Source organism: Uranotaenia lowii, chromosome 2, assembly GCF_029784155.1.
Source record: "Uranotaenia lowii strain MFRU-FL chromosome 2, ASM2978415v1, whole genome shotgun sequence".
NCBI lineage: Eukaryota > Metazoa > Arthropoda > Insecta > Diptera > Culicidae > Uranotaenia > Uranotaenia lowii.
In genome coordinates, this window is record NC_073692.1 from 340,635,785 (window position 1) to 340,653,581 (window position 17,797).

The window sequence follows — 17,797 nt, forward strand, 5'->3', positions numbered from 1 at the left end:
AATTAAAAAAGTTTTTGTATTAAGATTAAAATATCTCAGACGGCACAACAGTAATTTGAAATCCCTCTTTCGCATATTAAAGGTGAATAAATTTTCTATCGATCATTTGAACACTGTTTTTGCGTTTGACCAATAGTATTGTTGATATAAGTGACTTAATGAGAGAAAAAATTATAAAAAACGCATTTTTTTAGTGAAAATTTTGTTTTAACGAAAGTTTTAGACTCAATAGTAGCATTCAAAAAATCATGTCAATTTGAAAAAAAATATTTAAAGCGGTTGTTTATCAAAATCGGTTGAAAATTGAAGAAGTTATGGCTACTTTATCATAAAAGTAATTTTTGCAGTTTTCAATAATTTAACGAACCGCATTACACTTATCATAGAAGGGGAGATGGGGGCATAATGGTCACCTTAAGGAAAACGCTTATTTAACCATAGAAAATAGCTATAATATGGAGGATACATTATTGTTTCACGTTCAGACACTTGAAAAGCCTATTCCCTAACGGGCTGAAACGTGAAAAACTAGATGAAAACGTTAAAAAATGCATTTTAAAAATTTTTGCCAAAAGCTGAAAACCAGCCACTGTAGAGGCATAATGAGAACCCCCCCTGAGGCAGTATGAGCACCATTAATCAGGGCAAGATGTGCGTTTTCTGTCGGGGAATCTAGCAGCGAATTCAACTCGATGAAGTCAGGTTTGTCGTAGATTCATCAAACAAAGCAATAACAAAATAATCTAGGTCTGTTTGTAGAATACAAACAATTCACGCACGCTCATACATTATGGACTTTGTTTGGAGGATGATGCTACTAGCCGTAAAATTTAACAAAAAAAAGCGATCATGAATTGTGAATGGAAAAAAAATCACCTCGAACAGAAATCGAACTCTTGTCTTTTAATTACCTCTCCGACACCTTACCAATAGGCTGAATCGTCGGATGAAAACTAGTCAAGGTGTGGCTCTATAAATCAATTTTAATTCGCTGCTAGAGTCTACGGCAGAAAATGCTCATTATGCCTCGATAATATGGTGCTCTTTATGCCCCTAGTAAACAAATTTATGTAAAAACGTGTTTAAAAATTGATTCAAGTGAAAAATCAAAAATTTTATGATGCTGAAAATTGAGAAACAATGTGTAGATCATGTTGCAGTGCGTGCATTTCAGATCAAGCTGATTTAAATGTCATACAAGCTTATTTGGTGGTGCTCAAAAATTATAATATTTTCGTCACTTGAGAACCTAGCTGGTTATTATTTAATATTTCTATAAAGATGAAAAGGATATTTCTTTTTTGGTGAAAAATTAATACTATAGGTAGTACGAAACAAGTCCTCATGAAAATTTGTTTAAGAAAATACGTACTTATGTAGAAAAATGGAGTGCTCATTATGCCCTGGGTGCTCGTTATGCCCTCATCTCCCCTATAGGAAGAATGAAACATGATAAATCTCACTCGCTCCAAGTCAAAATTATTTATTAGCTTACCAGAAGGTCACATACCAAGTTTCAGGAAGATATGACCATAAGGAGGGGTTGCTTGAGTCTCAAACGTGAATAACATTTTGAGGTATTTTGCCCGAAAGGAACGAAAAATACTGGTTTTTCATCAATAATTTCTTTCATCACTACCTGATTGTTTTTTATGGTTGATTTTCTTAAAGCTTAAGTTGAGACAAATATTTCACCCGAAGACTGCAACACGATTGGACTTGCAGTAAAAAAGTTATTGCAGTTCAAAGGCCGCGAATTTTGTCCAACACGCAATGAGTACTTTTTACGCATTGCGTTTTATACGAGAATTTTCGACCAAAATACAATCTTTGAACCGTAATAACTTTTCTATATCAAATTCAATCGAGTTACAGTCTGTATTGTTTACATGATGTCAAACTCGAAGTCATGTTTTTCGATCCAACGAAAATGGAGATGAACAAACGCGAGTCTAGAGAACAAATTCTATTCAAACATCAGAAGCAAACTTTGCCCATCTCCAAAAACGATTCCGACTTTTGATATTCAACATTTGAAGAAAACCTTTCCCAAATGTAATCTTACCATGTGGTATTTTTATAGCACCCTGAAACCTATTGCGATTCAATGAAATTAAGCGAAATCAGAAGCAATATAATTTCCCAAAACTCAGATCTCAAGATTAGATTCGTGTTCGGGATTGTACCAGAATGCAACACCGATTAAAGCTAGGTACCGTAAAATATATCACTCTGCTATTTTCTATCTCTCTTGGACTTTTCCCTGCCATAAACCATTGCATCACGCTGTGGTGGGTCCTCACGTGCCTGCCGCGTGCTCACTTTAACTTTTAAGACATTTGGCAAAATGTTAAAAAAATAAAAGTTTTCACTCTCCAACACTCAACACTTGTCGGATATCAATCAATCGCTCTAATCAATGAAACCGTCTATCAATGAACGTCCTTCCGTTTTCCAGACGCTCCCCACTCGATCAAACATAATCTAGTCGTGCCAGAGAGTTGAGTCACATTTTTCCCACAGCATAAGTGGCACTCTCTTCCATATGAACGACGGCTCTTCACACGTAATCTCAAGGTTCGTTTCCCCGAGAGCTGACATGCAACTGATAAGCCTCACCTCCAGTGAAAACATTCAACGGCGTACTCCAGTCTCCCCATTCATATCATACTGTAGCATCTTTATTTGATGTTGTTTGCACAGAGGAGGAATTCGTTGTTGAAATGCATCTTCCAGTCAGTGAGTTGTAGTACGTTTCTCGTCGTCGCGTCCAGGCAAAGCCAACAAATGTTCGCAGATGGCAGATTTGTTGTTTGGTGCGACCTCGAACCATTTGAAGGTTGACATTGTCCGCGCGAAAGAATCCTCTGCAAAACACACATCCAGAGACAGCATCGAGCGACCAAGTTCAGTAGACCGGATCACCAAGACTATCACAGGGACGGAGCTGTCAGATTTGAAATCGAACGGCGCACCCCGCAGATCTTTATTGTATTGTTGTATCAGCCGTCAGTCTGTCGTTAATAAATGATTTTATAATTGGACCAATTAATGGCTGATATCTGCCACCATACTCACTCAGTGATGAACCGGAGCCATTCCAGTTTCTATAAAGATTGTTGAACGACTTCCGCCAAAGCGCAGTTCAAGCGCGGATTACAGCGGGAAAAGTTCACGTCGGCCCTCGTGGGAAGAGAGAGAGCAATATTTCGGAATGCAGAATTTGGCAAACTGGCTCCCAAGATGACGTACCGTTATCTGTCTAGAATAACGTGCCTAGTGATTAGCTGGTAACAAGAGGACAAGTTCTTTCCCAGTTTTGCGATAAGAGGGCGATAGTTTTCCGATATTGAAGTGTCAAAGTGATTTGAGTTGAGTTGCTTCCGATTAGGTCAGTTTTTCCTGTAACATAAACGTGATTTACTCTTCGAAAGGGTATCATCTGTGAGTGCGGTGACGTAAGCAAAAAAAAAAAATAGTAAAATTTAAAAGTTTCAAAATGTCGGATGAAATGGATCCGCCAGTGAAGCGGGAGAGTTCGTACCAGCATCACATCAGTGATAAGGTGATTATGGAGCACATGCTGCGAGAACGCTTCGAGCATGCGAAAAAACAGGAGAAGGATTATTCCCATCTCTTCAGGTAGGTTTCGTTTTGTCTCTTATGAATGAAATAGGGTAGGGCGGTAAACGTTTGAAAAAAAGTCAAAATTAACAACAACAAAAAACTATTGAAAATAGTAAGCAATTGTTGAAATAAAACATTTTTCGATACCTTATTCATCAAGGCTGACATCGAAATTTTCTAGATTTCACCCATCAACAATCAAAGTTCTGTAACACTCTACTGGAGTTCAATGACTCCATTCATAAAGTCATAGGTACATGTTGTCGAGGATAAGAATACCTATTTTGACTTCATAAATCGTAGTCATTTGTACTTGGGATTCCCATCATAACACAGAACCATGCCGTACAGAATGGGCTGCCGTGACTGGAATTCGATCTCATGACAGTTGGCTTAGAAGACTTGAAGGCTATCCACGGGCGGAGGCAAATTACGACAAATGTGGTTAAAATGAAGTCAAAGTAATACTTATGGGAGCTTAAATTCATTAGATACTAAATGAGCATGAAAATGCAATCATCCTCTCAGATTTAGTCTAACACTGATAATTGTAATGTAAATAATCGGACCACCTCCCTGCGAACGGGAGGGTCTTCTTTCTTAAATATATAGCCTTTATTCGAAAAACAGTTATCTTTTAAAATATCTTCAGAACCATAAAATCTATTGATGAGGTAGGAGGTAGGTGGAGTATTAGTTTTATTATTTATATGTTTTTGAATTAATTATCGTACAGACTGATGATTTGAAACTACTTAAAATTTGAAGAAAACTGTTGAAGTTGAGCTTCTTTTACAAGGTTTGTTTGGTTGATTTGTTTTTGAATGCGGAAATATTACTTTTGCTGACATCAAGGGTATAATTAAGACGTGTGCATCCAAAGGGGTATAAGTGCTTCATTTGTCAATTTTGGGTAATCAATTCCAAACGTTTTTCCATTTTTATTATTTATCAATCTAGTATTAATATCAAATTCTTATAATTTTATCTTCATACTTTTTGATTGAATGGAAACAAAAACTTTACGAATCTTTATAGAAAAAGAACAAAACGGACATTTTGAAGCGCAATGTTCGAAAACAGCTTGGTGAAAGATACAAAAAAATACGAATACAAAAAAAATATAGAACAAATTATGTTTGTTACTATTTCATTATTCATTTTAAAGTACCGTAAACTGGGGGTACTTTGATCACCGGGGTAACTTTGATCAACATGAAATTTTTGCAGATAATCATCATGAACTAAGCAAAAAGTTAAAATATCTGAAAACTGTTAACTACGTTTGAAAGCCTATGAATTGAGCTACGAATAAGCTAAATTTGGTTTTTATTAGAAGATTTTTGATATTCCTAATAATGTAATTTTAAAAACTTAAAATATCTGGTTTTTCGAAGGCTCACAAACAAACATCTCTCCTGACCAAATTCAAGCATTTAGGAGCAAATGGGTTGTTTAATGTGAAAGTTCAACTTTTTTATTTGTTTAGGTTTAGTTTAAGTGTTATTTTTAAGGTCATTTGGTGATAATGTTTTTATATTGAAAAAAAAAAAATTTCCATGAGAAACCCCGTATAGTAAAAATGGCTAAGACCCTATCAAATGTTTCAATTTGAAGAAAAAAAAAAATACATGGGAACAGTGCGAGGATCTAGGGAATTGCATGAAGGTAAAATTTTATTTGTTTTTTAGGCCAAAAAAAAATAAGAAATGTTTATAATTTTTACCCCTAGATGTATGCAGCAACATGGTCCATCTTTTGACTATAAATGTTTTTGAAAAAAAAAACGTTGAAAAACTAGGTATAGTCCTAACAGAAATTACTGTTATTAATGTTTATGCTTTGTGTGCTTATTGGCACCATAACAAAATTTTTGAAGATATTTCGGTACTTAAAAACCACAGTGATCAAAGTCACCCCGAAACTCGAAATCTGGTTTTGTAACAAACATTCAATTATAACCACCAAAAAACAACCCCTACCAAAATATTCAAAAATGAATGAAAAAAGTGATCAAAGTTCCCCCAGTTTGCGGTACTTGTACAATAAAACAGTTCGTATTAAATCGCGACTTCAGAAAATTGGTCCTTAATTTTCGAAGTTGTTTAAGAATCTAATAGATCAAATTTATTTGATTTGAGCAAAAAATATGTTTTTTAAGGAGAGTCTTTCTAAGCTTAAGAAAATTTATCTTCATATACTCAAATCAAACAAGCCCAATCAATAAAAAAATGGGTTTGGCAAAAGAAATAAAAGATGTTAGCTAAAAATTTGGTTTCAAAAAAAATCTGCAATATTAACACATTGCGAATCAAATACGAGATATCTCGTTTTTAGTTTGCCCCATGTATACTCCAATAAAAATCATAACTCAAATGTTATGAATCTAATTTCCTCATTCTAAACCAATTTCACAAATTACTTACTCAAATATGTATAATTCATTTGCAGAATTTTTTCAATTAGTGTCTGAAACACAAAATGCCGAATTTTGGGGTCTGATGGTTAAGATTTTTTCGCGGTCTTGTTAAATGTTAATGTTAAACAATAGATTGGAAAAAAACAGAATTTTGGGCAGATTAGGTGAAGATAAGGTACATGTTTCTTTAACAGTAAATATTTTTCATATAGAACCAATTGCAATCCAGTGGATGTTTTTTTGAAATAAAATTTTGGCTATTTTGCATTAAACAAAACATAGAAAATTAACTCAAATTTTACTTTTTATTAATAATTTTTCAGCTTAATTGTGTGTACAAACTAATTTTGATTAAACTTTAAAATCTAGAAATGGAATTGATAAGAAATTGAATGGATTGTTCATTATCTCTTAAGTTCTTCAACAATATATGTTGATTGTATAATTATTAACAAGCTAAATCGCAATTCTGAACTTGAATTCAAAAATTTAACTTTGAATCTGTATCCGAACTTTTGAAAATGTGCAAAAATCTTATTTCTGGATCTGAATCTGAATTTCTATTTTTGATTACTATTTCGAAGCTTTAAATGATTGAATTTTATGTAAAAACTAGCTGATCCCGTACGAACTTCGTTTCGCTTTGGTACGTCAAAATGAGTTTAGAAAATGAATTCGAAACATTCTTTCGACAATTTTGGGGAAAAAATTCAACAGTGTTTAAAGTCGCTACTACAGACCTCGTTCGATTTTGGCAACATCCGAGCAAAAACCGTTCGTTTTTGGCAACATCCAAAAAAGACGGTTTTTTTGGTCACTTTTTCATTGTTTATTTTCATTTCAAATTAATCAAAATCAATGTAAAACGTAATATTAGCATGAAATTTTTCATATCGGCTTTATTATAATAATTTTAAACAGTAAAAACATGAATTTTTCCATGTTTTACTGCTTAAAACTAATATAAATGAGCAAAATTGAAAAATTTTATGCTCATATAAGGTTTTACATCAATTTTGACTTATTTGAAATCAAAATCAAAAATAAAAAAGTGACAAAAAAAACCGTTCGATTTTGGCAACATTCGATTTTGGCAACATAAAATTTACGGGCGTGTTGCCAAAAACGAACGGGGTCTGTATTACTATTGCTTGAAATTCAAATTAAACGGTTGATTGGCTTTTTATTAAAATTTATGTTAGAGTGTTTTCTTCTCGATCGATTTCAAAACCTAGACATTATGGTAGAAACATGTGCTATTTGTTTATGTGCACGACTCTTTAGCTTGACCTTCTCACTTAAATTGGTATCAAATAAAAAAAAAAATTTGCACAAAACACTGAACTTTCAATGAAACCCTCTTTTTCTTTCCCATGGCCCGAAATTCGATAATTGAAACCAATTTTACGTTCCTCAAAACTCCCTTGTGCCATTTTTTCTTTTCAAATTATATGTAAAATAACGTCAGGAACTTGAAAACAGTGAATATAGACGCCCCTTTCGCCGACCCTTGACACGGAACATGCTACCTGGAGTCAATTGCTCATAGTTTATAACCCTCATCTGAACATTTCCAACTCAATCCGATGCATGATCACGACAATATCAATAGAAAAGTGAGCAATTAACATGTACGGCCTTTTTTTTTGACCACGATTCAAAACTTGACACCTGAAATCAATTATCTTTTCTGTTAAACTCCCATGTGTCAATTTTCATTACAATTCTATGCTCAATAAAGAAAATATCTTAAAAACAGTGGACAGATAATAACCCCTTTTGCCGACCCCTGAGTCAAGATTCGAAACCTGAAAGCAAAAGACCGTCCCTCAAAACTCCTATGCGGAAATTTTCATCTCAATCCAATGTAGAATAACGTCAAAATCGCAAAAACACTAAAGTTGGGTATGGACGACTCCTTCAGCCGACTTCTGATCCGCAATTCGAAACTTGAAATCGATTGCTCGTCCCTCAAAAAACTCATGTGCTAATTTTCATCACAATACGATTTATAATAACGCCAATATCGCAAAAACATTAATCAGTGGATATGGACGACCCCTTTGGTCGACCCCTGACCCTAAATTTGATAACTGTAACCAATTGTTCGTCTCTCAAAAGACTCATGTGCTAATTTTCATCACAATACGATCTATAATAACGCCAATATTGCAAAAACAATCAGTGGATATGGACGACCCCCTTTGCCGACCCCTGACCCTAAGTATGATAATTGTTATCGATTGTTCGTCTCTCAAAACACTCATGTGCTAATTTTCATCACAATCCGATGTATAATAACGCTAATATCGCAAAAATATTAATCAGTGAATATGGACGACCCCTTTGGCCAACCCATGACCCTAGATTTGATAACTGTAATCAATTGTTCGTCTTTAAAAACACTCATGTGCAAAATTTCATAACAATCCGGTGTATAATAACGCCAATATCGCAAAAACATTAATCAGTGAACATGGACGACCCCTTTTGCCGACCCCTGACCCTGAATTTGATAACTGTTATCAATTGTTCGTCTCTCAAAACACTCATGTGCAAATTTTCAACACAATCCGATTTAAAATAACGCTAATATCGCAAAAATATTAATCAGTGGATATGGACGACCCCTTTGGCAGACCCCTGACCCTAAATTTGATAACTGTAATCGATTGCACGTCTCTCAAAACACTCATGGGCAAATTTTCATCACAATCCAATGTAAAATAAAGCCAATATCGCAAAAACATTAATCAGTGGATATGGACGACCCCTTTTGCCGACCTCGAACCCTAAATTTGATAACTGTAATCGATTGCTCGTCTCTCAAAACACTCATGTGCAAATTTTCATCACAATCCGATGTATAATAACGCCAATATCGCAAAAACATTAATCAGTGAATATGGATGACCCCTTTGGCCGACCCCTGACCCTAAATTTGATAACTGTAATCGATTGTTCGTCTCTCAAAACACTCATGTGCAAATTTTCGTCACAATCCGACGGAAAATAACGTCAATAACACGAAAACAATATTTGTCTTTTATGGACGACCCCCTTCGGAAGGGGTCATCCAAAAATCTATAACATTTTTCATCATTCCTGGTCCTAATGAGCATCCATGCCAAATTTCAGATCTCTAGCTCTTAAGACGGCTGAGTCTATAGAGGACAAACAAACAAACAAACAAACATACAGATAATTGCTTTTTATATATATAGATTAAGTTTCAGAACCTCACTTTTAAAAATAAAACGATTTTTTTTCCTATTTGGGAAACATTTATCAAAATATTAAAAATGCATATGATCTCGAAAAACATTAATCAAATTTGATATGAAATGTACAACCAAAATTGACCCAGGATTCCAAGCAGCTTTTCTAATTTCTTATAATTATTCGAACTGAAAGTCAAGAATCCTGAACAGGATAAAGAATCTAAAATACGAAATTATGGAATCAGATAGTCCGAAATGGGTTGAGTTAATTTAAAAATTTAACGTACAAGTGACAACATAGTTAGTGAGAAAATTTTAAAGAATTGAAGCAAAATTTTTGAACTTGGGATAAGTTTTTGAAGTTTTGGCATTAGTTTTGAGTCTAGATGGTTACTCTTGAACAACAAATTATTCTCATAATTCGATTCTGCATTTAAAATTTTGAGTGTAGGGTAGAATACACCCATTTTCGATTTCATTCTTTGAACGCTACTGTTAATATTAGTGCATATTACTTAGAGCAAGTTCACTGGTGTTGGGAAAAAGTGGTGGAAATTCTGACATTTTGAAAATTTTACCATGCAAAAATGTTTTCAAGATCTTGGGGAGTTGTATTTTTTTACAACACTGTTTCTGTTTTAGCCGTATGTGATAGAAATATTGCTATTTTTGCATCACAGCATGCGAAAATACAACACGTGTTGTAAAAAAACTAGAAGGCCACAGATCTTGAAAATGTTTTTGAATGGCAAAATTTTCAAAATGTGCCGTCGTAAGTGTCGAAATTTCTACGACTTTTTTCCAACACCAGTGAACTTGCTCTTACTTATATTACAAAGGGTTACAGAAAAATATGTTTGGTAATGATTAAAAACGTTCCCCGACTGCTACTCTAGAGAATCAAATGACAAGTGTTTTTTTTCAATGATTTTGCTTTTACTAACAAAATAAGAGAAAAACATATTTCTTTCCATCTCTTTGAAACAATAATTGCACAAAATACAGAACTCTACAAAAAATTGCATTTTATTCTTAAATAGCTTCAATGAAGATTTGAACCGAGCACAAATATGGTAGAAACGAAAGTTTTTTTTCTTCTTTAATTTGCAAACTTCAAAAGATTGTTTTTTAAGCAATATCCATTGCAATAAATAATTAACCCTGAAAGAAAAACCAAAGTTTTTGCGATATTTATGTTAAAACGGCGAACTACTTTTATTGATATTTTTCACTTGCACCCTTCTGATCCCAAGAATGACACTTGCACCCCTCTGACTCCAAACAATATGATAGCATCCTTTTGGAACCTGTATGTAACGAGTATTTTCAGTATGATACTAGATGTTTTGTTTTTGTTCACACATTTAATTTTCTACGTTTTCGGGCTTTAAATTTCTACGCAACTCATAATGAACGAGGTTTGCATGTTCCACTATCCTAATTCCCAGAATTTGTTGAAAACTTTCAATCTCTCTTTTTCCTTAATGGATACACAAGAATACCTGCATATGTGTTCATTGATTGGAATCAATTGTTTAGCTGGTCGCTTTTTCCGGTAGAACCAACGTACGCTTCCCCTTGGTTTCGTAGCTTTTTCGCAAGATGAGTTTCCAGACTGCCTGATTTCGTTGGCGTTTTTGGGGTCTAGATGAATGGCCAGTTGACTCTCCAGGAATGGACTCATTCTCGCTAGCAACTGCAGCAGCAGCAACTTCTGATTCTCCAGAAGAACCGTGGATTAAACATTTTTCATTTTTTTGTCTTATTATAAAAATTCTCTTTCCTAAAAAGTTATGTAAATATTCCTTCAAAGACTTAATGTAATTTTTTTATAAACTATCAACGTCTCATCTGAACCTTTAGAAGTTTCATTTTGTTCCGTGGGATAGTATGTGACATCATGATCAGAGCCTGTCGAAAACTCTGAATCCTCTGAGCTTTCATCCGAGAGATTTTTCATCACTTCTCTATCTGGGGACTTTGGATTATCCTGGTCAGAACCAGTAGAAAATCCTAGTCGGAGCTAGATGATGTTGTTTTCAACTGACAAAAATGTATACGTTCTAATGAAATCAGCCTAAAAGTATAATCCTTTGGTGTCAGAAGGGTGCAAGTGCACTTGCACCCTTCTTACACCAAACGAAACAGGATTTTCATTGACACGTTTTTTTATAAATAGCTTAAAAATATCGAAATAATTTTTCTGCGTCACCTGTGTCTTCTACAGAATGTTAATCTATACTTTAACTTTCCGAAAAACAGTTTATCTCAGTTTTGATAAAAAATCACTTGCACCCCTCTGATCCTAAGTGCCTCAGTTATAAAAAAGAAAAAAAAACCCGGGAAAAATCCGGGTATTCTTCCAACAAAAAAACAGATAAACGGGCCGGACCGGATCTTCTCAAAATTTGGTATCAAACATGCGGGCAAGTCAGGATGAATCCGGGCAATCTGGCAAGCTGAATACACGAATGCATAGAATCGATACGATGCAATGCAATCTTAGTTTACGTGAAAGATCCGGTTGAAATAAATTCTAATTAATTATTTTGCATGAATATATGTAGATGGGTAGTTTCCATTTTTCTGGGAATTGTTCCACAAAACTTTTTAAAAGTTTTGTTAGACAATTCACCTCAACAACCTGTTTTGGTCCGATAACTTTTTAAATTTTGATTGCTGGAATTTCGTTAGGTACCTCGATTTTATCGAGCATTCTTGGCCAAGACTTAAAGGAGTAAAAAATTTTATGGAAAGAATACAAAAATCCTACGCGCTTTGAACTAAATAAGTTTGATCATTGGCATACCAGAATGTCACATGCCAAAGGAAAGGGTTGTTTTGAGCCTTCTTAAGTGTGAACGAAGTTTGAAACAAAAATTTTCTTGAAAAATCTAAAATACTGATTTTATGAAATTCCAGATTTCCTGAACAAAAACAACAGCAAAGTAAATAAACACTCCGAATAAAGCGTGATTTGTTTGAATCATATTTTTTCGATTGTTTTTTTTATTTGATTAACTTTTAAACCAACAATTTCGGTTGTAGCTGGATATTGTCTGAAAAACAGTAGGTAGGGGAGATAAGCGCATAACGAGCACCCAGTGCATAGTAAGCACTCTTTTTTCTACAAAAGAATGTATTTTATTAAATAAATTTTCATAAAGATTTGTTTCGTACTTCCATAAGTTTTAATTTTTCACCAAAAAAGAAAGCTTCTAATAATCTTTACAGAAATATTTAGAAAAAAAACAGCTAGGTTTTCAGATGACGAAAATATTATAATTTTTGAGCACCACGAAATAAACTTTTATGACATTAAAAACATCTTGATCTTTAATTTACGCACTGCAATATGATTTACACATTGTTTCTCAATTTTCACCATCATTAAATTTTTATTTTCATTTTCATCTATTTTGAAAACGCGTTTTACTTAAATTTGTTAACTCGGGGTGAGCAGAGCACTATTAATCGGGGCACGATAAGCGTTTTCTGCCGTATATAGCAGCGAAATCAACTCGATGTAGTCAACTGAATTATATAGCTACAGCTTGACTAGTTCAAATCTGACGATTGGGCTTCTGATTATTATCTCTCCGACACCTTCCAATTGGGCCTGTAAAAAACAATGAAGCTTGCTGTTTACATTTCACAGATTTCCATAAGAATGACAGTTAATCGGAGTGAAATTGGAGTGAAGGCTATAGCTTTCTCTGTTTAACGCATGAGAAAACGTATACCATGATAGCGTGCACGCTCATCGCCTCTAGATCAAATCGTCAGATGGAACAAGTCAAGTTGTAGCTCTATTATTTAGTTGACTTTATCGAGTTGAATTCGCTGCTTGGTTTCCAATTCGCTGCTTGAGCTTATCGTGCCCCAATTAATGGTGCTTATTCTGCCCCAGGAGGGGATCTTATTATTCCCCTGCAGTGACTGGTTTTCAGCTTGCATTTTCAAACGTTTTCATTTACTTTTTCAAGTTTCAGCCAGTAAGAAAATATAATATTTTAGTGTCTGAACACGAAACAATGATGTAATTCACATATTAAAGGTGTATTCTATGGTTGAATAAGCGTTTTCCTTAAGGTGGCCATTATGCCCTTATCTCCCCTATAAGCTAAAAAAGTTTCACAGAATTCTGAGCGATTTCTGTTAGCATAATAAATTTATTGGCGCAAACGTCGTTTACACCATCGTAAATTTTAGTAGACCTCCAAAATTTCTAGTATTTGAAACTAAGTATGTATGTATGTATGTTGATATTCCACCATGGGTGCACGGATTCACAGCAGTTTGACCACAGTATGGATTCCCATGCATTATTCAGATAACCACTAACTTCATACCCGGCACCATGGCTTCGTGAAAACTGTTCTGAAGTGAACGTATAACGTGTCAATGTAGGTGAATATTTGGAAGAACCGGTCCAAAGTGCAAAACATCCTGGAGCAAAGCGCGGCTTTTTGCTTGCCAAAAACTTTCATCTGACTTTTTTTGCAAAACTTGATTTTCATCGGCACTGGCGATTCTGTTGTAACTTCCACAACCTTTTTCAATCACTTCACAACACTACCAATCAGCTACAATGCCACCCGACAAGTCCTTCCCCCACTGAATTATGTACATAATATTTGAGCAGAATCCGCACATTTACCACGAACACACTCGACGATCGAACCGCATGCCTGGAGCCTTAAAGGCATGATTCCTTTAATAAAACAACATGAATCGAAACTCTTTTTCTGAAGCGAAGACGAGAAATTAGCTTAACATGGAAGCCGATATCGTTAAAACTCTGTCGCGAATTAGCAAGATCACAAATCAACCGAAAACAACCCATTTTGATACTTTGCGAAAAAAACAAACGCAACGCGACACGCGACGACATGGAAAAGCACGCCAAATATAGTTCCATTCCAAAAAATTGGTTTGGGTTTCTATAATTTGGAAATAAGTAAACATTATTATCTTATCTTTTCTGCGCGAAAATAAGTTTTTACACCATATTTATAATCAATCGAACATGCTATTGGCTAATCTACGGATTCGATCAAATTGAGTTTCATAGCTGCATGATTGCCGATAGATTGTGTAAAATTTCATTCTGCGTCCCTGCAACAATTGGAAGATTAGCGGGTCATAAATTTTACCTGATGCACTTGCCGAAAACCGAATTTAACCGGGAAAATCCGATCGGGTTTGTTTTATTGGCTGTGCGTGCACAAGCAAGATAATAACACATCTTGACATCTGATATTGGCATGTTGTCAATAAAGATGACTTCATAGTTACCCGGAACTGTTGATCGTTCTTTCTCCCTAAACTACGATGATTGTAAGCTTTACAGATCTTGTAAACAAATCAATTTGTAAAACATGCGCAAAATTATTTGAAATGATTAATTTTTAAATTATTATTTCTGGTTGTAAATAAAAGTTTAAAAAAAATTGTAAATATCCTACTAAATATTTATTAATTCAAACCAACTTCTCTTTACTTTTAGACCCAAACGCGCCTGGGAGCTGGTTCGCCTGGCGTTGTACCAGCTAAGTGTGGAGTTTTGTTACGCTGCCGAGACCGGATTTGCGTCCCCGATCATCCTGAGCAATGGGCTGAGCCACACCTTCATGACAATGATCTGGGCCTTTTCGCCGGTGTTGGGCTTTCTGTTTGCCCCGGTAGTGGCAGCTTTTAGCGATCAAATCCGGCTCAGTTGGGGCCGTCGAAGGCCCGTTCTGATAGCTTTGGCATTGGCCGTTTGTACTGGGTTGTGCATTTTGCCGCACGGAAAAACGCTCGGTATCCTGTTGGGTGATGACGATGTTCCGGTGGAGGAAATGTCTGGATTCCGATGGGGAATTGTGCTAACCACTATCGGGTTGGTGCTGACTGATTTCGATATCGAAACGAGCAGTGGAATTGGAAGGGCGTATTATATGGATATGTGCATAATCGGTAGGTTAATTTCACATCTGTAGTTTTAAGACATTAGATAGTTTTACTGATGTTTGATGATAGAAATTTTTCCAAACTGAACGTGATTTATATCGATGTTGAAGCAAAATAAGAGCATCTAATTATAAAATGATCTAGATTGGATTAAATAAAGATCTAGATCTATTTCCAGTGATATTTGCACATTTTTAAATTCAGAGTTGACTCGGATGCCTTACCCCTACTTACCAGGCCAGCTTACGTCATGCCTCTGCAATTTACAAAATAGGGACAATAAAGGTGAATGCATATCAGAGAAGCCAAATGTTCCCATTGAGTTGGGATTCATCAATTAAGGATAAGTCGAATAAAATATAAAATGCTAGAGAGGTAGGGAAGACTTCAAATTCAAGCGGGGTAGGTTGACTGATGGGATCATTTTACCTCAAACGGATAGGAGGGAATAATAAATGCGGAAAATGATAAAACGTGGAACATTCAAAACGAACGGATAAAGAAATCTCGTAAACGGGATAAAAGAAGACTAGAGAGGCCAGAGCAACAGCATACGATGAGATCTAGCGTATCGATGGGATAATTGAGCTACTGATCGAGAAGAATACTCACTACATCAGAAAGGAAGTGGTATTGATCGGAAGTGTGACCATGTATGTTAATAAATTAATGTTAAGTCGATCGCAGAAGGGTCAAAGAAGCACTCGCGAGAGGAACTCTCAAGTGCGCAACTCTCTAAGGCGGCTTTTATTATTCTAAAGTTAGTCCGGAGGACCTAGTGTTTCCTTTTATGCGGTTGGCGGGCAGTCATTGAACAGCATATCCGGTACAATTGTGTTCGATGTTTACTCTTGGGCTCAAACTCACGAACATCGGGTCAGGATGGTACTATTGGCAGGTGCGATAGTAGAATCGGACTGGTTCAGACCTGAAAGAGCTTGAACCAAAAAACGAGTTTGCTCTAACAAGTATTTATTCTGACTAACCAAAAAGTGATTTGAATTAGGCAACGACTGCTTCGATTGTTGCTTGCTTCGTTGCATACTCTCAAAACTCCTCCCCAACGCTGTTGCTTTAGATTACACTTCTGACGAAGAATCTCCGAACGTACCCAAAAGAAAGGTTTTTGAAGATCCGCTGCCATTCTTTCCGCCGGACAATTTTCGTAGTTGACAACACCTTTCGTTTTCAGGTCCTTACCAAAACGACACTTGGTAGAAATGTGCTTCGTATGGTTGCTAAATCCAACACCTTCAGACAGCTTTGATTATACTCGAACAATCTCAATTCCGTTTTCTTTCTAAGGTTCTCCAGTAGTCTCTGCAGCTAAACCGCTTCTTTGGTTGCCTCGGAAAGTGGTCCGAACTCGGCCCCTGCTGAAGACAACGAGATTAGCATCTTCATAGCTGACTAGACCATCGTCACTGATGCTAAGTCGAGGGTCCAGATCGGTTATCCCCTTTAGGTAACGAACCATTCGCTTCAACTCTGTCCAGTCACGCTCGATTGAACAGCTAACCTTTCAACTTCAACTCAGGATCGAAATGGCCTTTGCAATGTCGGCTCTGCTGTTGACTAAGATGTATTACAGCTGCCCGACTACCTTCTGGTACTGTTGATCGTTCGGAAGAAGAACTTATTCCTCTTCTGTCTTGCCGAATCCACAAGTGGCACCGCCGAAACTTTTGCATTTTGGAGACCAACAGAATGAACAACGTCTTCGATGTACTTCTGCTTGGCTGATGTGAAAATTTCTAGATCCCAGGTAAACTCTCACGTCGCCAAGGCTGGCATGTTTTGCAGTTCCTGGAAAGAGCCTTTTCCAGTGTTCCCATGATACCATCTTTCTCGCTAGCTACGATGACATCATCCACATAAACAAGAACGTAGCACCACTTGCCACCAGCTTTCTTCTTGTACCGGCAGGGATCTGCCTCGCACCGCTTGAATTCATCCGCCATCAACATCTCATGCAGACGGTGGTTCGACGAATAGACGGCTTGCTTGAGTCCGCATAAGCTTTTGTTCAGACGACAAACCTTGCTTTCCTCGCAGACGACATATCCGGGAGGAAACTTCTGAAAAATCTTCAAAAACGCCGTTTCAACGTCTATTTGCTTGACAAACATTTCCTTTTTTGCTGTTACGGACATCATGGTGCGAAAATTTGTGTGACGAATTTGTGTGGGCTACCAGCCTGACCGTATACAAAACCACCTAGCCGTGTTAATCGCTTGACACCACTTTGCTGCTGTCCAGACTGGACAGCGCTTTCATCAACGTTTTCGGCTCCTCCTGCACCAAAGTCATACCGAACAAACATACCGCTTCGGAAAAACACCAAGATTGGACCTTATCGAGCTCCGAGTCGAAACCTCCAAATGCTGCTGCTTCTTCTCCAGCTAAGTCGTATTGAATATCGCCTTCGTCTTCATCGGATTCCATTTCTGATGGTTCGATGATAGGAATCACTCGTGGGAAATTGATGAATGGAACAACGGGAGTTTCATTCGCTGATCCCGGCTCGGACCCATTTGACGTCAGAAATTTGATATCCGTCGCCTCGTCCACCAGG

The 17,797-nt window shown here is 36.3% G+C and overlaps 1 protein-coding gene across 1 annotated transcript in view; it reads left to right on the plus strand.

The window, feature by feature from the left end:
* The first annotated feature begins 2,755 nt into the window (after positions 1 to 2,755).
* LOC129746990 (proton-associated sugar transporter A-like) overlaps positions 2,756 to 17,797 on the plus strand; it is a 29,320-nt gene continuing 14,278 nt past the window's right edge. The window contains exons 1-2 of the mRNA XM_055740999.1: positions 2,756 to 3,642; positions 14,777 to 15,228. Coding sequence (XP_055596974.1) covers positions 3,500 to 3,642; positions 14,777 to 15,228 — 595 coding nt within the window. The 5' untranslated portion in view covers positions 2,756 to 3,499. The remainder of the gene's footprint in view (positions 3,643 to 14,776; positions 15,229 to 17,797) is intronic.